Below are 27,854 nucleotides of genomic sequence, written 5' to 3'. Positions count from 1 at the left end.
CTTCCTTTTAGTCAAATGCGTGTCCTGTGTGTATGTGTGTTGCATATTCATTGTGTGTGTCCATTGCGTGTTTATTGCTTCTCCAGTGAGTGTACTGTGTGTCCATTGCGTGTCTATTGAATGTCCAGGGTGTTTACTGTGTGTCCATAGCCTGTCCATTGTGTGTATTGAGTGTCCAAATATTTTGTCAATTTTTATTCTAAAAGAGTAGTATGTAAAAATGTTCCTCCTGCGCCAGGGTCCAGGGGGAGGTGCGAGGTGCCGAGCCACCATCTTGGATTGTGACGTCACGGCTAGCATTTTTTACTCAAAAATTACTCCAAATTCCTCAAAAATGACTCAAAATAACTCAAAAATTCCCGTTTTAAGGAAAATTTTCTCGTTTTCTTCCACAAAATTCGAAAATTAGGATTTCGAAAACCTCAAAAGTCGTTTTGCCTTAGAAACCACAAAAATTCCTAAAAGAGGCTTAAGCATCCATTTCTACAGCCTCCGATAAGCCTCTGACGTCATCTAGGATTAAGACGTAACTGTTGCAATTATCGTTACGGCTGCCATCTTTAAAATCCGTAATTTTTATGTTAGAAAATCGGGAAAAATTTTAAAAATTATAAAAAATATTTATTATTAGAATTAAAAAATAAAAATATTAAAAATACCGTTGCACTTTTCGTTACGGCCACATCTTGAAAATCCGTAATTTTAATGCTAGAGATTAGAGAAAAATTCCAAAATTCATAATAAAAATTTACTTATTAGAATACCGATTGATTAGATCGATTCCTGTCCTTGGTTCGAAACCGGTAAGAGCAAAAAAACAAACAAACATCAGATCCTTCCTCCAAGAAAGCGGCTGGCAGACAGACTCCCCCCACCACCAATAACAATGTATGTATCGTCAAATAGTATGACGTCATGTCCGTCATCTTGTCATCATCCGCTGGATACCACCATCTTGTTTACGTCTGCTATACTGTGCTGATACCATGTTAGTAGGTATACTTTTCTGTTCACCATACCTTTGATCTCGACTGTTGGCATTGAAATTTGACCTTGACATTGAACTTTGACCTTGACCTTGACCATGAACTTTGACCATGACCTTGAAATTTGACCTCAACCTTGAAATTTGAACTTGACCTTGAAATTTGACCTTAACATTGATCTTTGACTTTGACCTTGACGTACATCATGGATCCGACATTTCATGTTCAGTACATGCTACCAGAGCTACCGCCTGCTAGTGGTCATTGCCACCATCTTGTTATCAACTGCTAGAGTGCACTGACGCCATGTTAGTTTAATTCTTACCCGCTAGTGTGCAGTAATAATATATTATCATTACAGCGACACCCGTCATCTTGTCATTTGGACGCCATCTTAAAATTGTGTAATTATTTAGCTATAAATTCGGCAAAAATTCCTAAATTCACAAAAAAAATTGTCAGTCATTCTAATGATTGATTCGATCCGCTCCTGTCCTTGGTTCGATACTCTATCGATGTAATAATGTTTAATTGAAAGTAAAATAATAATAATTTCAATAAACCATGTTCAAAATTCTTAAAGAAACTTTAAATACTCTACTACCATCATCATATAAGCCATCAAGACCATAATCTTGGAAATTCGTAATAATTAACCTAGAAACTCAGGAAAAATTTCAAAATTCATTAAATAAATTTGCAAACAATATACTGGTTAATTAGATCGACTTAGGTCCTTGGCACGATCCTGGACGAAGCTAAAATAAATTTAACTTAAATACCAGAAAATTGTAAGGTTCGAGAAATAAAACACCGCAATTTCTTTTACAAACAAAATATTTATTACATAATTTCTAATCTACTACTGGATCACTTGCGAAAGCCAGCAATCTTATAAACATTTAGCCCTGCATAGGCACGAAATGACTAATTCTTAGCTCCAATCGGTTTTATACTAGACAGAGACCAACCAGAACCTTAACTAACATAGTCCTCCTCTTATTGGCACAGTTTCTGGATACCGTGTTTAACAGATTGCTTCACATCGTTAGAACTGTAAAATTGTAACGGTCGATGTCTTGAGAGGACTTCTTCTCTAGGTCCTCGAACGGATACGATTTACCATATAAACAGTCCAGCCACATGTTATAATTTAAAGGTCCGTACATTGTTACTTCATCAGTAAGCTGATTGATTATGTTCTACCCGATATCCTCAAGAAAAATTTAAATGTCTTTAGCTCCAACAGCTCCAAATGCTCCAACAGCTCCAAAAGGCTCCTAATGCTCCAACAGCTCCAAATGTCCCAAAAGGCTCCAAATGCTCCATCAGCTCCAAAAGCTCCAAAAGGCTCCAAATGCTCCAACAGCTCCAAATGCTCCAACGGCTCCAAATGGCTCCAAATTCTCCAAAAGGCTCCAAAAGGCTCCAAATGCTCCAAAAGGCTCCAAATTCTCAAAAAGGCTCCAACAGCTCCAAATGCGCCCAAAGCTCCATCACTCATTGACTCCAACTGATTTCAGTTACTTTTTTTTTATCAAACTTGGTATGATTACTTCCATATCTTTATTAGTATACATTTTGACTGGCAGTGGTGACGTTTTTTACACCTTTCAGTTACAAGTTTTATTTTGAAATCATAATTCGTGAAATGGTAGATACCATCTTGAAAAAATATTAATTTTTCTTTAAGTTTATACACATACATTTAATTTAAGCCATTATTGTATGTAGCCAGCTCCCCTCAGTTCTTTGAGTATGAAGGATATTTCTTCGATGTTCGAATAGTTTCCTGCACAAAGCGAACCATGTAGTAGTCTTAGCCTGTCAACTAATATGTTAGGATCTTCCCATGAGGTATAATCAATCTCTTCTGCTACGTTCATCTTCCTTGCATGTTTATAATCAATATTATTATCTCCGGTGTCTTTCGTTTTAACGCCAACCACAAGGTCACTTTCGTCATCGAGCCAGTGATTATCACAAGCTTTATCAGGATAATTTATTTTATTATGTCGTTTCCATTGTTTTGGTCTCAGACCGCCATCACAGTCTTCGATCTTGCCTGCTTTTGGTGCTTCAGCACAGTACTCAATCATGTCAGCCTTAGATGTGTCAGCACAGTCATCGAGCATGTCAGCTTTAGATGTGTCATCACAATCTTCAATCACGCTAGCTTCAGATGATTCATCAAAACCTTCGGCCTTGTAAGCTTCAGGTGGTTCTCCATCTTTCACATTTTCATGGAGACGACTAGATATTGGTGTAAATATATTTCATTTCTAATGTGGTCGCAACTTTCTTCGTTTGTTTTAAATTTTAAATTATTATCATGATCTAGATCAGTATTTTTAGCGTTAGCTTATTCGCCTTCGTTCCTCTTCCGCGATGTTGTAGCCCAGTCTTCGTTATCTTTATTCATCTTAGTTATACAGGTCTTGCAATGTCTATCCAAGTAATATCTTCTACCAAAGGATTTCTGACACTGACTGCAATGAAATGGTTTTTCACAAGGACCCAAATTACACTTGCTTCTCTCATGTCGTTTAGCATTCTCTCTCTCTCTCTCTCTCTCTCTCTCTCTCTCTCTCTCTCCTCTCTCACCTTGCTACAGTATCTACAGTGATGGCGTTTTGATACAGCTACAGACATCGGACCAGGGTACATGTTAGTTTCTACGACTAATGGCAGATGCAAACTAAGAGTTTTAAATTTAATCCATTACTGAAATAGAATTTTTTAAATATTTCGTCAGCGAGGGTTAAGTTATCTCATGCAAAGGTACTTTTTGTAAGTATTTATGCTTTTCAACAACAGATGACACCACGTGTCACTTGCAGGTAAAAAATATCTATTTCTTTTATGCGAGATGCGAATGTTCACTAACGATCACAAAAGAAGGATGGCTTTGCTAGACTCCGAGGAGAAGGAAGTGTGTTCTTCCAGTTAGTGTTTCACAGATTTCTCAGAGCTTATTATTATTTTACTGAGTAATGGTTGTTTATTTTTTAAATCCACTTGATAAAAATATTGCAAGTGTTTATTAAGTAGCAGAAATTCACTAATTAAATGTAACCTTGAATAAAATGACATGTCTTATTAAGTAAAAAATCCTTCATGCAGAGATCAATTGCTCATCTGTAACCAGAAGCACTTTGAGAAAAACATCAAAATATTGTCAAGTATAATCAGGAGCACACGGAGTAAACCACCATAATATTGTCAAGAATAATCTGGAGCACACGGAGAAAACAACCATAATATTTGACAAGAATAATCAGGAGCACACGGAGAAAACCACCATAATATTGACAAGAATAATCGGAAGCACACGGAGAAAACCACCACATGTTTTCTTTGAAATCATAAAATTACAGAAAAAAATAATAAAAAATTTAAAATAAAAACAAAAAATACAAAAACAGATTCTGGCTTGTGCTAGAACTCTAACTTTGCTCAACAATGAGAAGTTTACAAACTAAATTAAATGTATGTGTATAAACTTAAAAAAAAAATAATATTTTTTTCAAGATGGTATCTACCATTTCTCGAAATATGATTTCAAAATAAAACTTATAACTTAAAGGTGAAAAAAACGTCACCAATTCCAGTCAAAATGTATACTAATCAAGACATGGAAGTAATCATACCAAGTTTGATAAAAAAAAAAAGTAATTGAAATCAGTTGGAGTCAATGACTAATGGAGCTTTGGGCGCATTTGGAGCTGTTGGAGCCTTTTTGAGAATTTGGAGACTTTTGGAGCATTTGGAGCCTTTTGGAGCATTTGGAGATTTTTGAACATTTGGGGCCTTTTGAAGCTTTTGGAGCATTTGGAACCTTTTGGAGCATTTGGAGCTGTTGGAGAATTTGGAGCCTTTTGGAGCATTTAGAGCCTTTTTGAGCCTTTTGGAGCCTTTTGCAGCTGTTGGAGCTAAAGACATTTTAATTTTTCTTGAGTATATCGGGTAGAACCTAATCGATCAGCTTACTGATGAAGTAACAACGGACAGACCTTTAAATTATAACATGTGGCTGGACTGTTTATATGGTAAATCGTATCCATTCGAGGACCTAGAAAAGAAGTCCTCTCAAGACATCGACCGTTACAATTTTACAGTTCTAACGATGTGAAGCAATCTGTTAAACACGGTATCCAGAAACTGTGCCAATAAGAGGAGGACTATGTTAGTTAAGTTTCTGGTTGGTCTCTGTCTAGTATAAAACCGATTGGAGCTAAGAATTAGTCATTTCGTGCCTATGCAGGGCTAAATGTTTATAAGAATGCTGGCTTTCGCAAGTGATCCAGTAGTAGATTAGAAATTATGTAATAAATATTTTGTTTGTAAAAGAAATTGCGGTGTTTTATTTCTCGAACCTTACAATTTTCTGGTATTTAAATTAAATTTATTTTAGCTTCGTCCAGTATTGTGCCAAGGACCTTAGTCGATCTATTTAACCAGTATATTGTTTGCAAATTTATTTAATGAATTTTGAAATTTTTCCTAAATTTCTAGGTTAATTATTACGAATTTCCAAGATTATGGTCTTGATGGCTTATATGATGATGGTAGTAGAGTATTTAAAGTTTCTTTAAGAATTTTGAACATGGTTTATTGAAATTATTATTATTTTACTTTCAATTAAACATTATTACATCGATAGAGTATCGAACCAAGGACAGGAGCGGATCGAATCAATCATTAGAATGACTGACAATTTTTTTTGTGAATTTAGGAATTTTTTCCGAATTTATAGCTAAATAATTACACAATTTTAAGATGGCGTCCAAATGACAAGATGACGGGTGTCGCTGTAATGATAATATATTATTACTGCACACTAGCGGGTAAGAATTAAACTAACATGGCGTCAGTGCACTCTAGCAGTTGATAACAAGATGGTGGCAATGACCACTAGTAGGCGGTAGCTCTGGTAGCATGTACTGAACATGAAATGTCGGATCCATGATGTACGTCAAGGTCAAAGTCAAAGATCAATGTTAAGGTCAAATTTCAAGGTCAAGTTCAAATTTCAAGGTTGAGGTCAAATTTCAAGGTCATGGTCAAAGTTCATGGTCAAGGTCAAGGTCAAAGTTCAATGTCAAGGTCAAATTTCAATGCCAACAGTCGAGATCAAAGGTATGGTGAACAGAAAAGTATACCTACTAACATGGTATCAGCACAGTATAGCAGACGTAAACAAGATGGTGGTATCCAGCGGATGATGACAAGATGACGGACATGACGTCATACTATTTGACGATACATACATTGTTATTGGTGGTGGGGGGAGTCTGTCTGCCAGCCGCTTCCTTGGAGGAAGGATCTGATGTTTGTTTGTTTTTTTGCTCTTACCGGTTTCGAACCAAGGACAGGAATCGATCTAATCAATCGGTATTCTAATAAGTAAATTTATTGATGAATTTTGGAATTTTTCTCTAATCTCTAGCATTAAAATTACGGATTTTCAAGACGCGGCCGTAACGAAAAGTGCAACGGTATTTTAAATATTTTTATTTTTTAATTCAATTAATAAATATTTTATATAGCTAATTTTAAAAATTTTCCCGATTTTCTAACATAAAAATTACGGATTTTAAAGATGGTGGCCGTAACGATAATTGCAACAGTTACGTCTTAATCCTAGATGACGTCAGAGGCTTATCGGAGGCTGTAGAAATGGATGCTTAAGCCTCTTTTAAGAATTTTTGTGGTTTCTAAGGCAAAACGACTTTTGAGGTTTTCGAAATCCTAATTTTCGAATTTTTGTGGAAGAAAACGAGAAAATTTTCCTCAAAACGGGAATTTTTGAGTCATTTTGAGTCATTTTTGAGGAATTTGGAGGAATTTTTGAGTCAAAAATGGCCGCCGTGAGGTCACAATCCAAGATGGTGGCTCGGCACCTCGCACCTCCCCCTGGACCCTGGCGCAGGAGGAACATTTACATACTACTCAAAAGAGCTTCCTTTTTTGAATTTTTTTAACTATTGGTTCTTAGTTTGACTAACATGTTAATCGATCGGTCGCGGGTATATAAGCGATTCCCAGACGAAAGGACTTTCAGTTTTTTCTAGTTACGACGGTTCAAGTTTCACCTAATTTGACTCATCTGATACATAGTTCATGTAATTAACTATTTTTTGAGATCTTAATGGCATCTTACCATCTTTCACAGTGATCCTTATTAAAGTTTTACCATCGACTACGGGAACACTGACAGCAGCGACGACGACGGTGAAGCAGATCCCGCTGGCTGCAGAGGAACCACGATAAACGATGTTTCACCCTCGATGGAGACTGGTGATTCGTTAACAAATATCAAGCATCAATGTCGTTGTTCTGACAAGATATTCTCGAACAACAGTAATGCTCGATGACACGACAAAAAAGAATGTGCTAATAATCATCCTCGCAAAATGTTTGGCTGTGAGAAATGCCATAAATAGTTTGCCTAAAAAGATAATATGAAAACGAAATTGAAAACATGCAGAGGTCGTGCTGCACGGCAGAAAACAAAGATTTCGCTGCAACAACGATACAAAGATATGCATAAGAGTACACCGGGTATGGGTACAACTTTAGTAACATCAGCATCTGGTTTGGGTCTGAAAGGTTCGTCTTCATCGACTAAATATCCTTGAGGCTACTGTGATATGTCGTTCGCATTTTCTCATGATGTATGAAGGCATGAGTTGAGTAAATGCATGAAGAATTCTTCTCGTATGAAGTTTCGCTGTGATGAAAGCCATGTTTGGTTTACACATATTGACAGTTTGCGACGGCATGCGTAAAATTCAAAAGGTGAATTCCGTGTGCTTACAGATGAAAAACTTGCTGACATTTCGACTCCTCGGTTTAGGTTGAAAACTCGTATGCGCATAAGCACACAAGCAGATGTTCCAAAACTGATTCCGATGACATCTGGAAATGACACTAAACACACGGCTGTGATCCGTGCAATTTAGGTAGGCCTAAAAGATAATGAATGGATTCCACTTGGCGCAATCTGTATTTCGTGGAATTTTGAAAGACTACTTGCATCTAAATACATTTAGTGAGTTGAAAGACATTTGTACATTTCTTTACGATATCAAGCAGAACATTATATATAAATCAGCTTACTAATGAAGTATCAATGTGTGGGTCTTTAAAATATAATTTCTGGCTGGACTGTCTGTATGGTAAACCATATCCGTTTAAGAACAAAGTGAAGAAGTGCGCATTCAAGACATTTAATACTTCCATTTACAATTCCGACGATGTGAAGCAGTCTGTTAAAAACGGTATCGAGGAACTCTGCCCGGAAGAAAATGACTATGTAGGAAAAGGATCTGGCTGGTCTCTGACTTCGGTAAACCGATTGGAGCTAAGAATTAGTCAGTTCAAGCCGATGCAGAACTAAATAAATATTATATTGTTAACTTAAGCAAGTGTTTCTGTAGTAGAGTAGAAATTATGTAATAAATTTTTTGTTTGTAATTTTGTTGCTTTATTTCTTGAATATGTATTTTTGGTAATTTTAATTAAATAAACACTTTTGCATGATCAAGAATTAAAGAAAGTACAGTAATCCATTTATTCAATTAGTAAATTAATAAGTGATATTTTTGATAATTTTTGGAATGTTTCCCGAATTTCTAGGTTAATTATTGCGAATTTTCAAGATGGCGGTCAATATGTAATCATCGGCTTACTAGAGGCTAGCAGTAGAGGAATTTAAGCACTTTTTTTTAGAACTTTTCAACTTATTTATTTAAATTAATATTTTTCCATAAAATTAATTTTTTGTATTGGTCAAGTATCAACAAGGACAATGACACATCGAATCAATCAGTATATTATAAGTGTGTTTTTATGAATTTTGGAATTTTCCCTGAATTTCTAACTAAATAATTACGAATTTACCAATATGGCGCCCAAATGTCAAAATGGCAGGCAAAACAGTAATAAATTATTACTTCATTCAAGCAGGTAAAAATTAAACTACATGGTGGTAGTGCACTCTCGCAGAGGAAAACAAGATGGTGGCCTCCAGCAGACGAAAACAAGATGGCTACCTTCAGCAGTCGATAACAAGATAGTGGCCTCCAGCAGACGAAAACAAAATGGCGGATGTGACGTCATACTTGTTGGCGATATATGTGCCTTGGCATTAGTGGTGGGAGGTCAGTCTGTCTGTGGCTTCCGCAGAGAAAGGATCTGTCGTATTTTTTTTATTTTGCTCTCGCTTGGTTCGAACCGAGGACTCCGAGCTTTATGACGTAAGTACGTTTTTAGTTTAAATTATATTAAAATTTGTTTAATTAATTTTTATAAATTTTAAATTTTCCTAATTATTTGGATAATAACTACGGAGTTTGAATTTGAACCAGTTACGTCAGAATTCAAGAAAGGTGGAATGATTTTATTTAATTTTAAATTTTTTTTCGATTTTCTAACTTAAAGATACGAATTTTCAAGAATGCGGCCGTGTCGCCATAGTTATATATGTCGGAATGATTTTTATTAAAATGTTTCATTTTTAATTTTATATTATTTAAAAAAAATTCGCTATTTCCCAGCATAAAATATGTATTTTAAAACGATAATTGCAACAGTTATGTCATAATTCAAGATGGATGCCATGCATCCTAATTGTCAAGGTCATGCATAACCTCAACTGCTTATGGCGGCTTGCTATTAGGACTCTTAAGCGGCTTTTATGAATTTTTTTAAGGTGTTGGCATTTTTGAGGACTAAACGGGAAATTATACCTTTAATTTTTTTCTCGAAATATATGAACTTTTAATTTTTCAAATTTTTTGAAAGTCCTGGCAGATTTTTTCCTTAAATAAATTGAATTTTTTGGTGTATTTTGGCCAAATTTTAGTAATTTTTAGCAAATTTTGGAAAATTTTGAAGATCTAAGTCATGGACAAGGTAAATGTTAAGTTCATTAAAGATGGCCGCCCTAACGTCACAATTATATACTACTCATGAAACAAGTAATATTTTCATTAATTCTGTAATGAACGTTTCATCTCGATCGTTGGTATTGTTTAAACAATTATTGTATGTTATTTATGCTTATATCATATTTTTGTAAATATGTCATCTGAATCTTGAAATTTTTTCTATGGGCAATTGGGTATCATAATTTTTTTTTTTTTTGCCTTTGTGTTAAGCCTATCATTTGTGCGCAATCGTTTGATGAATATGCTATGAAGCTGGCACAGGTAATATCATAGCATTAAAACAAATCTGATATAATTATTTCTGTGAAATAAAATTAAAAGACTTCTGAGAGTTTTAAGGCAGTAAAAATCGTTACTTGACATGTATATTTTTGTACACTACAGTAGTATATAAATGGAGATCCTGCGCCTGGCTTCCGGCTGTGGTGCCATGTTGCCAACCGTCATCTTGGATTGTGACATCCCGGCGGCCATATTGGATGACCTTGACCATGACCCCAGCAGCCATTTTAAATTCACCATCTTGGATCCACCATTTTGTTTTCAAGAATATTCCGCCTTTTTTAACTCCGCCATTTTGTTTTCTAAAACTTTCCGCCATCTAGGAATCAAATGCCCCACTCACTAATGTTGAAATTATCGTTACGGCCGCCATTTTGAAAATCCGTATTATTTATGCTAGAATTTCTGAAAAAATAAAAAAAATAAAAAAATATTTATATATCAAATTTTAATAAAATATTATTAAAAAAACTCTCTTTCACATATAATTATGGTCGCCATCTTGGATTCAAGAAATGTTGCACATTTCTTTATGCCCGCCATATTGGATGAGTATGAAGTAGTCGTGCTTTTCGTTACGGTCGATGTATTGGATTTAGATAGTTTCAATTGTTATTATGACCATAATCTTGAAAATTCGTATTTTTAATGCTAGAAAATCGGGAAAAATTTCAAAATTAAAAAAATAATAATGAAAAATTATATCAACACTTCACCATCTTTGATTATGACATCATGGTCGCCATATTGAAAATTTGTAATTATTATCAGATTTTTATGAGAAAAAATTTAAAATTTAAAAAAAATATGTTAATAAAATTGTAATAATTTATTATTTAAAAACATACTAACCTCACGGAGTCCTCGGTTCAAACCCGGTGAGGGCAAAATAAAAAAATGACGACAGATACTTCCTCCATTGGAGCCGCCAGCAGACTGACTAATGCTGACTTATTAATATTGACTGCTAGTATGGTGTCATGTCCGCTATCTTGTTTTCGTCTGCTAGAGTTCATTGCCATTATATTAGTTTAATTTTTACCCACTAGAGTGCAGTAATCATTTATTCTTATTGTGCCACCCATCTGCAATAATAAACTTATTGATTCGATCGAATCCTGCCCTTGGTTGGATACTTGATCATTGCAAAAAAAATTATAGACTACAAAAATATACTTATTTAATAAATCAGGTTCGAAATCACAAAAGCCGATATCCTATAAGCCGATTGGACCTTTATTCAATTGGGAACATCATCTCAACAAGGTCCGCCTGGAATAAATAAAATATTCCGTGAACTGTAACTAATGTAACGGAGGTATTTTCGTCTTGCAGGAGAATGAAGTTCGCGAGCGATTCCGGTTCGACTCATTTTATGTAGCCGGTTTACTTCTGTTCTTAGAGTATGGAGACTATTTCGTTGAAGTGCGAATAGTTTCCAGCACTAAGCGAAGCATGTAAATATCTAAAAAAAAAATCAACTAATTCATTGATGATTTTTTGGAATGTTTCCAAAAATTAAGGTAAATGATTACAGAATTTCAAGAGGGTGGTCCAAGTGACCGACAATATGGCCCATGCTATGGAAATTAATACTACTGCATTGAGGGTAAAATTTAACCAACAAGATGGTGGTGTAATCTAGCGGAGGATGTGTGCACTAACACTCCTTGTAGCTGGTATTGAAATCAAAGGTAGTGGACATTACATAATCGAAGATGGTGACCTCAAGCAGAAAATAATATATTTATGTCGTCAGAATAGAAGAAAATGACTGTGTTGTCGAAATCTAATATGGTTGGCTCAAGCAGTAAAAAATTATATGGCGGCTGTGACATCAGAATCTTAGATTATGACTTACAGCAGACGAAAAAAAAATTGCTGGCATGACATCATTATTCAAAATGTCGATATCTTAGATGTCGGGATGTTCTACCATAACGAAAAGTGCAAAATCAAAGCGTTGGGCGGTTAATGGGTATGCCAACATAACGAAAAAACAATGTCAAGAACTGGCACAGTCGATGGCAATGTTACCATAACGAAAAGTGCAACATTAGGGCGTGGAACACTCAGTGTGTTAATGACAGGATTCAAGATGACGGAATCCATTATGTAATAGATGACAAATGTCAAGGTAAAAGTTCAAGGTCAAGATCAAATTTCAAGGTCAAAGTTCATTGTGAAGGTCAACTGTCAAGGTCAATGTCAATTACAAAGTCAAGGTCAAATTTAAAGGTCAAGGTAAAATGTCAAGGTCCAATTTAAAGTCAAAGGTCAAAAAATTAAGGTCCAATTTAAAGGTCAAGATCAAAGGTCAAGTACAACTGTTAAGTTCATTGTAGACCATGATGCCTCTCCAGGTACATGACTGGTGTGAGGCCAGGAACTGAAGCCAACTAAATGGGTCCTGGGCTAGCATATCGGTATTAATAGCATAAACTATGGACGAGGGGGTAGGGGGTCAGCTAATAATATGGTGGTGGGGTGATTGCTGCGAGAAAAAAAAAGGGGGGGGGATTTCAGTTCATATATGTATATTTGAAAAAGTGGTGTCGTCGTGGAAGAGAGGCCCGTCGCAATTTTTATTTTGTTATCAATTTTTTTAACAATTTAAATTTTTTTCTCTAATTTTCTACTAAACAATAATTTATTTTCAAGATGACGATCATAACGAAAAATAAAACGATGAGGAGTGGGGCATTCGATTCCACGATGGCAAAAAGTTTTTATTAAAATTTTATTACATAAATTTATAATAATTTAAAAATATTTCATGCTGATCCAGCATTAAAAATACAAATTTTAAATATGGCGGCCATGACGAAAAAACAACTCTCGGCAGTGGGGCAATTCCATTCAAGGAGGAAAAAAATTGCGACAGAACATTATGGTGGCAAAACAAAATGGCGGCAATACAAAATTGCGAATCCAAAATGGCGGAAAAAACCAGATGGTGGATCCAAGTTGGCCACCAGGAGCAAGGGAAAAGGTCAGGTTCAAAGGTCAAGGTCAAAGGTCAAGGTCATTCAATATGGCTACCGTGATGCATTGACCCTATCCTCAATCCTCAACCTGGAACCTGTCGCCGAAGCCCCTATTATATACTACTATGATTTATACATTGTGGAAGTAAATTAAATTATTCTTTTAGAAGAGATTTTACAAATGATTATAGTTTTAAATTCTTGAATCACTTTAGGTAGGCCTATATATTACTATATTTGGTTGTTTCTTTGGGTTGTATTCTTTAAATTTGAATATAATTTGGTATTTAACGATTTTTTTTTTTACTAATCACATGACCAGACCAACCAGCCGGCCAGATGGACCACGGATTGCTATTCAAAATATTCATGGTGAACCCAGCAAAGTAAATAGCCACCTGCGGGACGCGCTCGGTAGCGGGAGACACTGATTAGCTGCCCTTGGATAGCTCATAAGCAGCCGTGAAACTGATAGCCTTTGATAGCCCACAGGTGCTGGACACGACCCGGCCCACGGCCCACGAGAGCGAGTTTTACTCTTCATGTACTTGGAGATTGTTCAGGCATAATTCCGTAAATTCCACGTCCTTGAAGATCCTGCCAGTTGCGAGAAACCTTAACGTTGCTGTCAACCTCTCATGGGCAGAAATAGACTTTCTCTTACTGCTATTTTGCCATACGATGTGTGGAGATACTATCTGCAATAACTGTAGTAAATTAGTACACATACCAACGTCCATACGTTAAGTCCTTGCTCCAAATCTTCAGACTTGCCTTACTAAGAAACCCCGCATAGAAAAAATTGATTTATTTTCAACAGCCAATACCTGCACCATTTTTAACGAAGATTGTTAACTGACATCTTTCGAATGTCGAGTTTCAATAAAACACATTGCAAAAATTGATCAAAGAAACAACTCCCCCATGGCTGTCGCCGAGTATAAATGTGTGTGCGGATGCTTCGAGCAGTTACCGTTATGTTTGCACAGTCTTAACTGCGCAGGTATATCGTTGCTCAAAACATTGCGTGTGGACCGGTCTGAATACGGTTGAGAGACTCTTAGTCAATAGTAATTGCAAAGTGTATCAAGTGTGATTACTGTAGGACATATACAAATAAACACAAATACACATACACACCTATACACATGTTCATATATACACATATACACTTAGACTACGAATGGGGGATGAGAGTATTAGTGTATGTGATTTTGGCCCTGTAATACAGATACTATTTGCGTATATTCATGTTTCAGGCCTTATAGTATCGAATCGTAAAGCAGAAATAAACTTCAAAAATTGTGTTTCATACTGGCTCAAAATTTCGCAAAATTTATAGACAAAATATTTGTCTTTATTTTTAAATTACTGCCACTAGAGTATTAAAATTAAAAAAAAAATTAAAGTTATATATATTATGTAGGTTTTTTAAGAAACCTTAAGTTTTCAACCCCCTTTGCACATAATCATAAATTTTCTTAACCCTACTTAGCCTACCATTGGTTTCACACTAGATGTATTTAACTATACAATAAAAGTTAGTGTTGATTTCAAATGCATTGATGAGGAGAGTACTGGTTCGTACTAAAGGCGCCGGCGGAAGTTCTCTGTGGATCAAGGGAGCTACGCGTCTAGGAAGTTTAATAACCCTAAATAGTTAGATATGGTGACAATAAAAATTGATTGAAATCACTGCTTCATATCTGTAATAGCAACTTAAAAGACTAGTCATAGTATATGTCTGCTGACAATAACTTACTGTTTCAGATAGTGTAACCTGACGTACTCACTTTATTGCCACTGCTCACTGATAAACGTTTCAACAGTTATAATAATTTAGTTAAGCCCAAGTTCCAATTATAGGTTACAAATAAAAAAATTAAAACCCAAAGTTTACATACCAACAATTCCAGCGAAGTATTGGGGAAGCTTAAGGCTTTTATGTTCTTGAAATTTTACAATTCTCGTTTCACTGGCAGGAACTATTTCAGCTGTCATATTAGTAAAGCCTTTTTTGTGGGTTTCGAACTAGTTCCGTTTGCTGGCTCCTGGGCGTCGAAAGTCGATGTGTGATTGAGGTCTGCGCTGCGCGTATGTTCGAATGTTCACTTGAAAGCCATTCGCTTTGTCACACTGTCGCTGGAGCACTATTTTCTCTGGCGGAGCTTCTGATTCGACACACGTGACTTAGCCAGACGAAACACTCCCCCACCTCCCCCTACACGCCCATTCACTTCCTCTTGTCACGCTCTCGTCCGTGTTGCACAACACCGATTTCTGCTCATCTCGTTTTTGCCTCGCGTGTCCTCACAGACCGCCGCTCCATTAGCATCCGAGAAGTGCACGTTTCGTTTCAACACCTCGTTAACTGCATAACCGGTGAACAACGGACATGGAAACACTGTGGCAAATTTAAAAGTTTTAAACTGCGTAAATCCGCCTCCAAAACATTTTTTTTCTTTTCTCCTTCTCCAAACTGCATGACGATAATGAGTCCTTATATTTTTATTTATAAACGATGTAATTCTAGATTAAAAAATCAGTGTTTAAAAATTTAAACATTTTTTTCATTATCTATGCGTGGTTAAGTGTGTTCGAGATGAGTGTGGTTAAAATTGATTCGTATTTTTAAACAGATGTGACGTGATTGAATAAGAACGTTCTCAGTGATTAACGACTGGATTTTTGGCAGTGGTAAACGTGGTGCATGTCGCCACGAGGCTGGAATCATAAAAGCGTGAGATGAACGCGAATATATTTCTGAACAATCACTGTCGACACAACCGCGATGTCAGCGCGTTATGAATGGAGGACGTGACAGACTTCTGGATTAGAAATATTTTCTAGTTCTATCGCGTCGCGAACGCGATGTGACTGAAATGAAATTCAAAGTTTTGTTTCCGAAAATTTTTTAAACTAGTGCTTTGGTAATACTTTAATTATTCGTATATTGCTACTGTTTTGTTATTAAAATCTATTTTGGACACCCTGATATGTGTTTACGCTAGGAGATTTTTCCAATTGAATGTTAAATTTGAATTTAACACCTTTATCTCGAACATTCCAATCAAAAAGAACCGGCAATCGTTAATTTCTGTCGTTACGTATGTAATGGCATAAACCATGTTACATTTAATCGTTAGTAGTATAGGATAGCCGGTTCGGGTACTGGCTTCCCAAGGAGGAGACGGAGGAGCCAACCACCATCTTGGATTGTGTTATCTTTAAAAGATTTGTGCAATGGGAGTGCATGACTTGATGTAAGTTTTTGGACATACGCCATTGCTAAGAACTTTTTCTGTTGAAGAAAAACTAAAAAATAAAACAAAGAAATAAATAAAAATACCCAATAAAGATAAAAAGCACACAAAATTAAGCAAACAATTGCTGTTGTCAACAAGGATATGAACACCACAAAATATTCCGTAACAGGAATATGGTCAACAAACAAAGAAAAACAAAGAAAAATGTACTAAGAGAACGAAAAAACCCCCACAAATGATGACAACACAAAAATATTGAACCCAAAATAATTCAGCACAACAGTTGAAACGAGACAAAACACGACAAAACGAAAAGACAAACGAACACAATAGTTTGGATTGTGACGTCACAGCGACCATCTTGTATGACTTGGACCTTTGACCTTGATATTTGACCTTGACTATCATAATTTTCCAAAATTTGTCAAATATTCGTCACAATTTACAAAAATTTGTCCGGAATCTACCAAAATCCACCAAAATTTACAGTTTTAAAAGAAAAACATTCATCCAAAAAAAATTAAAAAATTATATGGGAAAATTTCCAGTTTTATTCCTAAAAAATTCAAAAATTCGAAATTAGAAATGCCTCAAACGCCTTTTACCTATAAAAGTAACCAAATTCCCCATTGAGGCTTAAATTCCCCACAAGCAAGCCTCCAATAAGCCTCTGGATGGTAGATTTTACCTTGATCTTGACCTTAAACATGAAATATTTAATTTTCCACTAAAAAATTCCGAAAAAATTCAAAAAATATATATATAAAAAATAGTTTACTTCATAATTATACTTACTGTATCGATTTCGGTCCATAATTCGATTACCAGTGAGGATACTAAACATTAAATTTATTAGATAATAAAAAATTAAAAATATTAATTACTATTCAAATAAATTTAGAAATATACGTGCTTATGTCACACCCACCATCGTAGATTCAAGAACATTGCACTTTTCGTTACGGTCGCCATCTTAAAATCCGTAAATAATAAGCTAGAAATTTGGGTAAAATTTTTAAATTAACAAAAAGTTTTCATAAACATTTTAACTAAAACATTCCTCCATATTGGATTTAGATGTCATGGCCGCCATTTTTAAAGCCCGTTTAGCATTATCATAAAACGTTGGGAAAAAAATAAAATTTATAAAAAAATTAATTTAATCAATTTTAATAAATTATTATATAAAAACGAACTTACGTAATGGAATCTTCAGTAAGAACATGTTGACGACAAAACAATTGACGACAGATCATTCCTCCACGGAAGCCACCGATAGACTGACCTCTCACCACTAATGCCATGGTATGCCATCTTGTTTTCGTCTGCTAGAGTGCACTACCGCCATGTTAGTTTTTATTTTTTACCCGCTTAAGTGACGGAATAATTATATGCCTTGGTGTCCGCCATATGGCACATATTGGAAATTCGTTATTATGTAGCTATCAATTCCAGGAAGTTCCAAAAATCATAAAAAAATTGGAAATTATATTATTGATTTACTAGATCGATTATAGTGCTTGGTTCGATCGTTGCACTATCCAAAAAATGTTTAATCTAGGTAAAAAAATATTTATTTATTTATTTATTTCAATAAATATAGTAAAGACCTAAATGAGGATTAAATTCCTTTACTACCAGTCTCCATTAAGCCGATGATGACATATTGACCACCATCTTGCAAATTCGTAATAATTAATATAGACATTCGGAACAATATTTTTAAAAAGTCCTCAAAAATTAATCAATAAAATAATGATGACTCGATAGATTCCCGTCCTTGCTTCGATTCACAGTCAGTGATTAGAGTAACTAAACCTGAAATTAATTTAAATTCTGTTTTCCATTAAATTTTATGGAGTTTATTAGTATTTTCTCTATGAAAAAGACTCTAAGCAAAATAACTGTCCGACCAAATAAATATGTTGTCGCTATGGCTACCATGGAAATTTTATTTTTCTATACTTGGACTACTTCCTAACTAGGTATAGTACAATGTTACGTGTATATACCAAGCATCTCCCAACAAAGAAGTATTTTTCGATGATACACGTAAAAAATTTTAAAACTTGCCACGTTCAATGTCCGGCGTTTAGACCAGACATCTCCGAACCACGAGTCATATTATGTTTTGAGTACAGACTTAATGATCCACAATCAAAGAAAAGAAAACACATTTGGAAGCACAATAATAAAAGGAAGAACAATTGGAAGTACATACGACAAAGAGTAAGCACAATCCAAAAAAAGGAAGTGAAATTGGAAGCACATTTGACAAAGAGGAAGCACAATAAACGAAAAGGAAGCACAATCAAAAAGGGAGCACAATCGGAATAACATTCGAAAAAGAGTAAGAAGTATCAACGAAAAGGTAGCACAATAGGAAACCCAAACAAATAAAACGAAGCACAATATAACAATAATCACAGTGGAAGCAATATCAATTAGAATGAAGCAAAATAAAATAGAAAACGCATTCAGAATCAAAATCAACGAAAAGTAATCACAATCGGAAGCACAATCAACAAAAAGGAAGCACAATCAAAAAAGTAAGCACAATAAGAAGAACATTTGACAAAGAGGAAGCTAGATCCAAAAAAAGGAAGTACAATAGGAAGCACATTCGACAAAGAGGAAGCTGTTTTACGAGAACTTAGTATTAGTTAAACTATATGTAGCCAGCCTCCCTCAATTCTTTAAGTATGGAGGCTACTTCGTCGATGTGCGAGTAGTTTCATCCACGACCGATGCTACCAACAGTCCCAGGTTATAAACCAATATGTTAGGATCTTTCCATTACATATATAATCAATCCCTTCTACTATCGTCAACTTCCTGGAATTTCCGTTATTACTTTTTTTAAGATGACTATCGTCCTAGTGTTCATCGTAAGCTTGATTAAAATACTTTATTTTATCACGTCGTTTCCATCGTTTTAGTCTCAAGTATTTATTACAAATTTCATCTTGCCACCTTTATGCTCTTCATTACAGTATTTATAAGAGTTAATCATTTTTACAAAGTACGGAAGATCTACCTGAATTCGTCTTGAATGAATTCTCACTTTACATGTAAATGATACGTACATTTTCTTCAGTCTTCCATAAATTATTATGAACATCCTTAAATTTAAATTCTTTCTCGAGATCAGAAGAGCTATGAAGATATTCTCATTCAAGACAAGGGAAGTTATTTACGTAATGGTGAACACTCAGGCTTGGCGTTTGAATTTCTGTCATGTCTTTTAATGCTCTTTCTTCCCATAAATGACATGCTACAGCAAAACTCATTTTATATTTTTGCGTAATAAATTTTTAACATAGTCATTCTTCTCGTGTTGTCTACCATTCTCTCTCAAGATAAATTCCTTGATGAAAAACTTAACACCTGTTTACTTTCGAGAAAGCTTTAGACATCGTACAGGGATCCATATTAGTTACTGTGACTAATAGCAGATATTTACTGAGAGTTTTAAATTGGAACCATTATTGAAATATAATCTTTTAATACTTGGTCAGCTAAAGTTATTTATATCATGCAAGAATATTGCTGCGAGTAGTTTCTATTCCCGCCAACAGAGAGCATTACGTGTTGTGATGAGGTAATTTTTTTTATGCGCGATGCACGATGTTAACTGACGGTTGCAAGAGAAGAAAAGCTTCGCTAGACGTCAAGGAGAAGTAAGTTTGCCTTACATGATAGTGCTTCTCAGCTGTCTTTAAGCATATTATTTGACTGAGTAATGTATGTTTTTAATATAAACCGGATTTTAAAACTGTAAGTGCTGATTTAGTAATAGGAATTCAGCAGCTTATGCGAAACTCTGAATAAAGTTACATGCATCATAGGGTAAAAAATTTTTAATGCAGAGATTAATTACTCAGAAATAACCAGAAGCACACGGAAAACCACAGCAGAAGTCTGCCAGGGATAACCAAGAGTACACGGAGAAAGACCAACAGAAGCGTCACCACGAATGACCAGGAGAACTTGAAAAAATCAAGATATTGACAGGAAAAATAAGGCGCACACGGAGAATATTAACAAAATATAATGACAGGAATAATATGGAGCACATCTAGAAAACCAACAAAAGATAATGACAGGTATAATCAGGAACACATGGAGAAAAGTAACGCACGTTTTACTTAATCAAAATCACAAAAACTAATAAAAAGTAACGAATATAATAATAACAAATCAATATAAAAATTACAAAAACAGTTTTTGCAAGCTTGTCACTTATTTTTTGAGCGAGGATAGAACCTACCTCAAGCCATAATTTACTAAATGGCAATTCATCTGAGTTTCTTAGTAAAAAAAATAAGAAAGCGAAATAGATACAAAGAAATATACAAAAATAACTTCTATTTTTCAGTTTATAATTTAGCCCAGTGGTTCCCAAACTTTATCAGCTGGCGACCCACCTTTCCTTTCGCGACCCCTTTACAAGTTGAAAAATTCCGGCGACCCCCTTGTGTCACAGAAAGACAAAGAAACTATTTAATTAAAAGACTAGGTTAATGGTATTTTCCATTTTGGTACAATTATCTATTCTTCGGATCTACACTCTGCAGGAAGCCGCGAGAGTTTTGAAAGTAAGTACAATGTAAGTTGGTAAGGCTACGTGCGACTTAACTTGGACGCCAACTCGCGCGGGCCAAACTGCGTCGGCGACGGCCACGTTGCCACGCCGCATTGTCGTTGCGGCGACAGGAAGCGACCCGCGCGCGCCACCCGCCGCCGCCCGCAATGTTCTTTTGTTTCAACTCTCATCTCACCCAGTTAAGCGTAGTCACCGATGAGTACGGACGTCATTCTTTTGTTTTTCACTTGCTCGGCGCGTTTGTAAAATGGATTAAGTTTCTCAAAAGATCGCAGCCTTCAACATCTGGTACGAGTGTCAATAGCGGTGGTGGTGAAACAAACCCAAAAAAAATAGACATTACGATGACAGTTATTTGAAATACGGGTTCACAGTCATAAATAATAAACCTCAATGTGTAATTTGCGGCGATGTTTTATCACGTGAGAGTATGAAACCGTCAAAGCTTATGGGGCATCTCACAACCAAGCAAAAAAAAGAAGCTGATAAGCCGTTGGATTTCTTTGAACGAAAGTTGAAAGCTCTTAGTCAGCAGCAAAATACTATGATTCAGGTAATAAATATGGTTTTAAGAAGTCGGCTGTTTACTTTTAGTAAAAGTACTTTGTTTTTGTAGTGTTAGAACCTTGCCTTTTTGTTTCAGCCGGCGACCCCCCGAGTAAGGCTTCGCGACCCCCCTCGGGGTCGCGACCCACAGATTGAAAAACACTGATTTAGCCAATCAAGATATAACTATGTCCTTTCAAAACGAAAACCAGTATCTTCCAAACCATGTTCGGAGCGTGCCCCGGCGGGCCATGTTCCACCGCTCCTGTCGCAGAACTTGCACGAAGTCTCGCAGTCACCGGCGCTGTGACGTCCTTCAGGAAGTGTATAGCTTGCAGGATGAACCAAGCCGCCGTTCTTCTCTTCACTGACGGGAACATGAAGAAGTCGCAGTGTATTAGACGCTCGTCACTGACGTCACCTTGACCATCGTTGAATAGTCGTCGCACTCTTGTGCGACACCAGTGCCATATCGGCACCGCATACGTGCGGTCACTTATTCTGTGCAAGGCTGTATCAATACTACCACATAGCGCGCATGTAGGGTTGACTGTTGGATGAATTCTGTGCTTTCGCATTGCAATGGTTGTTGTGGAAACTACGCTGCCGATAGAAAAAATGAATAAATATTTATGTCCACAATAATTCTCCAAATCCGCATCCAGTGGATACATACTATGACTGGCACTGTCTCTCAATATTTTACGGTTCTGTGATAAAGATTTCTTTACTGAGGCAGTTGAGTCTTCAGAACGTAATTCAGCTTGTACGACAGTAGCAAGCGCGTCTTGTACTCTTTGATACATGAGCGACAGTCACCTTGCTTCCGCCCAAACTGTTTTTTGGAGATACGCATCCATCATAATACAGTGGCGATAGCTGTTGCGTGATAAATCGATTCGCATTTTGCGCCATGATCAACAAATCCTGGCCCGCCTTGGTTTGTAGTAAGGTGGGGTTGTGTCCTGGCTACCTTAAAAATGTACGATTTCCACAGAATATGACTGAAGTACAATATAACACGAGCATTATATTCTCTTGTTAGAGGAAAAATATACGACACATACAACATCCTTGCAAGTAAAAAAAATATTTATTAGCGATATCCTTTGCAATATGTTAGTACGACGGTGGCTCATGCTTATTTTACTAGTGTGAAATTTATTTGTGACTACGTCCCAGTTATTTTGCACAGTACGAGCTATATCTGCCTGAAAATACACACCTAGTATTTTAGTGTTATCATTGGATAGAAAAGGGTGTACATTTTCAAAATTTTCTTCTTAGCCTTCCAGCTGTATTCCGCCATTTGTGTAGGACTTACAAATTTGATACACGATGGCAAAGTTATATACAATTTGCAAATGCTTTGATTTCATCTTATAATCTAACAATGTATGCTATATCATTGGCATATGTATCAAGTATATTGAAATGTGGTTTACAGTGAAGCCTTGGCATTTGGTGTCTAACATTCTACATAAAGGTTCAATGTTTATTGTAAATAAAACCATTGACAATGGACAAACTTGTCTGACAGAGCTCTCAATCGGTATAGTGTGCGTAATTAATCCATTTATAAATAGACGTGAGTAAATTCCTGTGCATAGCCTACCATTTTTACCCAAGTTATTGAATTGTCTGTGAATCCCAAGTGGCTCATTATTTGAAATAAAAAAATTTGGTCAACCCGTCGAATGCCTTTTCCATGTCAATGATTAACATGGCAGTTTTATTGTGTTCTAAGGATGAATGTAATTGCACTTCAGGCAATGCAATACTTCCTGTATAATGGATCTTACTGGAACTGTACATGTCTGTCCAGGACAAATGATACCACTCAGTCCTAATTTTAAATGTTGTGAGCATACCCGGCCTATTATTTTATAGTCCGTACAAAGAAGCGTTATTGGTCTTTAGTCCGTTGGCTTCATTGCATGTTTTTTTTTTTCGGAATAATAACAACGATGTCTTCTTTATGGGACTTGCAGTGTAAGAATATCACGCACAACCTCACAGATGTCGGGGCGAATTATCTACTAGAGGCCCTTGTATAACTCATAGGGTGTCTCATCAATACCTGGCGACCTTTTTGTTTGGCAATTGCTGTTTATTTTGATTAATTTCTGCATCCAAACTTGCCACCTTCATTGCTTCCTTAACATCTTCACTGACATTATTGATACAGTTCCGCAGCACTTCTGGAATTAAATCTGGTTCTGTCTCTTGTTTTTTGTACTGCTGTGAAAATTATTTTCTAATTAAATGCACTATGTCAAGCTGGTCGTCCATTGTCAAAAAATTTCATTATTATTGTTATAAATTTTCATTTGAATATTTCTCGCAAAATTTAACTTTTTATTACAGAAATAAAAAAAAAATAAAAATACCTCCTTCCTCCTCTCCTTCTTATTGTCCCCTCCCTGGTGGTCTGTGCTGCCTCTCCTCCTTTTCCCCTACTCCAGTCTTCTCTCTGCGCATGCGCTCGAGAGTTTGGTCTCCCTGGTTGTTGCAACGACTGTTTGACGTCCTTATTATTTCAGGTTTGAACGAGGTAACATGTAACTAATTGGGTAGCAGGTAGTACGCCGTGTCCGACGTGTGTGGGCAGCACGAAGGGGGTATGTGATTGATTAATTTTGGATTAGGTTTTTTCTAAATTGGTTTTCGGATTACCTTTGGAAGTTTTGTTTGGCTTATCATTTCTTACGTGTAGGAATCATTTTGTTTCATAATATCGCTCAGTCGTTTTGATTGGCTGTGTTGCCTTTGCCCAGTATTATCAATTTTATAGGTAAACTTTAAATGTTCACGAGTGGTCGGTGCATGGCACTCTCTATGTAAAAGGAGTTAAATAAAACTTTGCGAGTTAAATGCTTTAATGTAACTGTATATGTGGTGCATTTACCGACGCCGCGGTGTCGTAAATATGTAATGTTACTTATATATTTGTTTTATTGTATTGCAGTTTGCACTAACGATGGTTCGTGAATCTATGACATGGTTCGGTTAGGTTAGGTCGTCATGTGAAATATTTGTTGTAACCTTTGTCAGATGCGGTAATTGTATCAGGCTTCTCCCTTTCGGTATAAACTTTTACCAGTGTATTAATTGCTCTTGATATCGCTCTTGCATAGTTGCGATCGTATGTGTGAATCTAGCGAATTATTGTATTGCATGAATTGTTCAGTATATCGCATTTGCATGATTTTAAAGTTTAGTCATTGCTATTGCTACTGTAATCACGAGTCTTATTTAGTGCTGTTAAGCTTTGTTTGATCATGATATGCCGGAAACTTTATTGTATCGCATGAATTGTTCAGTATATTGCATCTGCATGATTTCAAGATGAGTCATTGCTATTGGTACTGTACTCACTTGTTATTTTCGCTGTCATTTTCATAGTTGCATGTTACTTGTTTTGAACGAATAAATTTCTTGAACGAACTTGTGTAAATCCTTTGGAACGTATTATTTTGGTAAGAGTTCACATGTCCTTCATTAGGCACCTTGCTTATTTAATGTTCTATTGCTGTTTTATTTCAATTAATTGATAAATACTTGTACTATTCCCCGAGGTTGGTACAATATAAATAATTAAATGGTAGTTTTGCTACTAAAAATTCTTTTTTGGCACATCAATACCTTTTGGTATGTCCCCTAATGTTTACGAAAGTGACGATTCACAGTTATATATTGTTACACAAGTGTCCGCTACATTTGTGGCATATTTCCGTTAATCGACGTCCGTTCAATTTTCACGAAAATACTTCTACCAAATTCCATGTACCGAGAAATTATATGTTTTAACATCAAAAAACTTTGTAAGTATTCTATGGTTTTGAAATTCGTATTAAATAACAAGTATAAGATATTTAAAAATTGTTAATACAAAATTACTTTAAATTTACCCACATAAAAATTAATCTGGACTACGCCCCTACTACCTGCTATAGAAAATATGTATTTAGGATTGTAATGGTTAATTATAATCTGTGACATGTAAAAAAAAAACTTTTTAAATTTTCTCTTTTTAAAAAGTAGTACCAGTGGTACCACTTTCAAAAATTTCACTTGCAGAGCAACACTGACGTTTGTTTACGATCAATGACCGCCACATTTAGTAGTTTACAGACGCTGTTAAAAGAACAACAGGGGGAGATCGATATGATCACCATTGGTAGTTGTCACATATGAGTCAAGTTACACGACATAGACTATAGCTTGGTCGCTACCGCGTGAATCTGTGAAATGCCTGGTTGGCGTGGATGGGTCACGCCCGCGATATCTGCCCATTGTGTGCGAACAATGCCCCGGTTCATACACCGTCTAGACGAGACCGTGGCGGCACGCAGTTGGACGAGTGAACGACTTTGTTTTCCCCATCCAGTCATGTTCTGTAGAGCGATCCCTCGCTTTTTTTTCTGTAGCATGTCTCATCCTTGGATTGCAGTGTTGATTTTAATGTGCATTTACTCTTTCTTTCCAATGCACGACATAGGCTATTAGCACTGTCCTTGTTTTAGTGTGCTCTGTTTCCAGATATACCCAAAGAGCACAAAAGTTATGAACACAACTTTTTTATGTAATAAATTTTTTTAAGAAATATACCAGAAAAATTTTAAAGAAAAATTTGGAATGAAAATTATAGAAATACATTTTATTTTGATATTATCGCAAGAGCATCAACTGATTTTAATTTTTTCTTTAAAGAAAAACCCACTGAAAAATATCATTTTGGTTTTAGTCCTTTTTGCAAAAAAAAATATATATTTAGTATAAATAAAATATATATACAAGCATAACAATTAAAATTTTTGAAAACTTTTTGGTGAGATATTGATTAGATTTTTGAATTACGAATAATTTAAGGCTACGAAAAGTGGTGAAGCTACATTATAAAAATGTACATTTAGCTAACTAAATATTTTTATAATATTTAACAGTCATTAAATATATACATAATATTTTCTTTTTTCGCTGCAGTAAGCAAAAGTTTTTAAAATTTTTTTAATGTGTATTAAGTAAAGGTTCTTAGTTTCGATTAACCACATTTAGTGGGGACTAGTGAGGTATTATTCGTAATTAAAAAATAAGTAATATATTTTTCCGAGCCTATCTTTGCCAATAATTATTATAAAACATCATGTTACTATAAAGTTAACCATTTTTTGGTCTTCTAAATTACATGAGTTTATGTTTCGGTGACAGTAAAATTGTTTTTAACTCGTCCCATCATATCATACGATTACGAATCGTACGTATTTATAACTATGACGAAGACGTTTTGCAAGTTACTAAGTGATTGCGATAAAAACACCAGGCACGGATGGTTTACAGATTGTATTTTGAATTCAGTTCAATTTTATTTTTGTATTTATAGGTTCTGTCTGTGAAATGTGGTATTTCACAACGATGTGCTACAGTGACGCAAATGGTGCAAAGTAAAGTCACGTGTCAGTGGAGCAACTGCACCACGAGTAGCTGGAAAACCTATGTAAAAATCCGGGACCAAGTATATAATTATATAGATGTGCAGAGACAAGATTATACTGCGGATTTATTCGGTAGAAAATTACACTTGAAGTACATGGGCATGTAATATGCTTTATTATTTGGAACACAGTTCTCTGGACAGCGTCTAAAAGAATCTGACCCAGTTAAGAGTATAAACGTAAAAATTTGCATTTTTATTTAAAGCCACGCTAGAAAGCATACTAACACTCATTTAAACAACGTTCTCATGGGATCATGTATGGTTCAAAACTTCCTAAAGGACACTAAACCAATAACATTACTAGATGCATACGCCCCAATCATATCCGAGATAGCAAAATAGGCTTGAATCAAGCTTGCCTTGTCAAGCCTACAAGCTTGAATCAAACTTACCATGGTCAGTGTGATAGCTTGATTCATGCTTACTAGTTTACACATGACAAGTGTAGCAAGCGGGACGACAAGCTCGCAGCAAGCCTGCCACGACAAGCTTGCAGCAAAACCTGCCACGACAAGCTAGCAGCAAGCCTGTCATGGTAAATCTGCAAGCTTTCGGCAAACTAGCCTAGTCATGCTGGCTGCAAGCTTGCAACAGGCTTGCCATGACAAGCATTCAGAAAGCTTGCAGTGGCAAGCTTTTAGCATACTTGCCGTGACAGGCTTGAATCATTCTTACCATGAAAAGCTTACAACAGGCTTGCGTGACATACTTGTAGTAGGCTTGTGACCAG

At 35.8% G+C, this 27,854-nt stretch overlaps 1 protein-coding gene across 2 annotated transcripts in view; it reads right to left on the bottom strand.

The window, feature by feature from the left end:
* Positions 1 to 15,413, bottom strand: part of LOC134529387 (facilitated trehalose transporter Tret1-like) — a 50,528-nt gene extending 35,115 nt beyond the window's left edge. Inside the window, exon 1 of one of the 2 annotated variants that reach the window (XM_063363401.1) lies at positions 15,114 to 15,413. In XM_063363401.1, the coding sequence (XP_063219471.1) occupies positions 15,114 to 15,210 (97 nt within the window). In that variant the 5' untranslated portion in view covers positions 15,211 to 15,413. The remainder of the gene's footprint in view (positions 1 to 15,113) is intronic. The other variant, XM_063363402.1, reaches the window with a different exon arrangement.
* Positions 15,414 to 27,854: the final 12,441 nt, after the last annotated feature.

The sequence above is a fragment of the Bacillus rossius genome, chromosome 2 (genome assembly GCF_032445375.1).
Source record: "Bacillus rossius redtenbacheri isolate Brsri chromosome 2, Brsri_v3, whole genome shotgun sequence".
Taxonomy (NCBI): Eukaryota; Metazoa; Arthropoda; class Insecta; order Phasmatodea; family Bacillidae; genus Bacillus; species Bacillus rossius.
The sequence above is the reverse complement of the archived record's forward strand: the minus strand, read 5'-3'. Positions and strand labels throughout refer to the sequence as shown.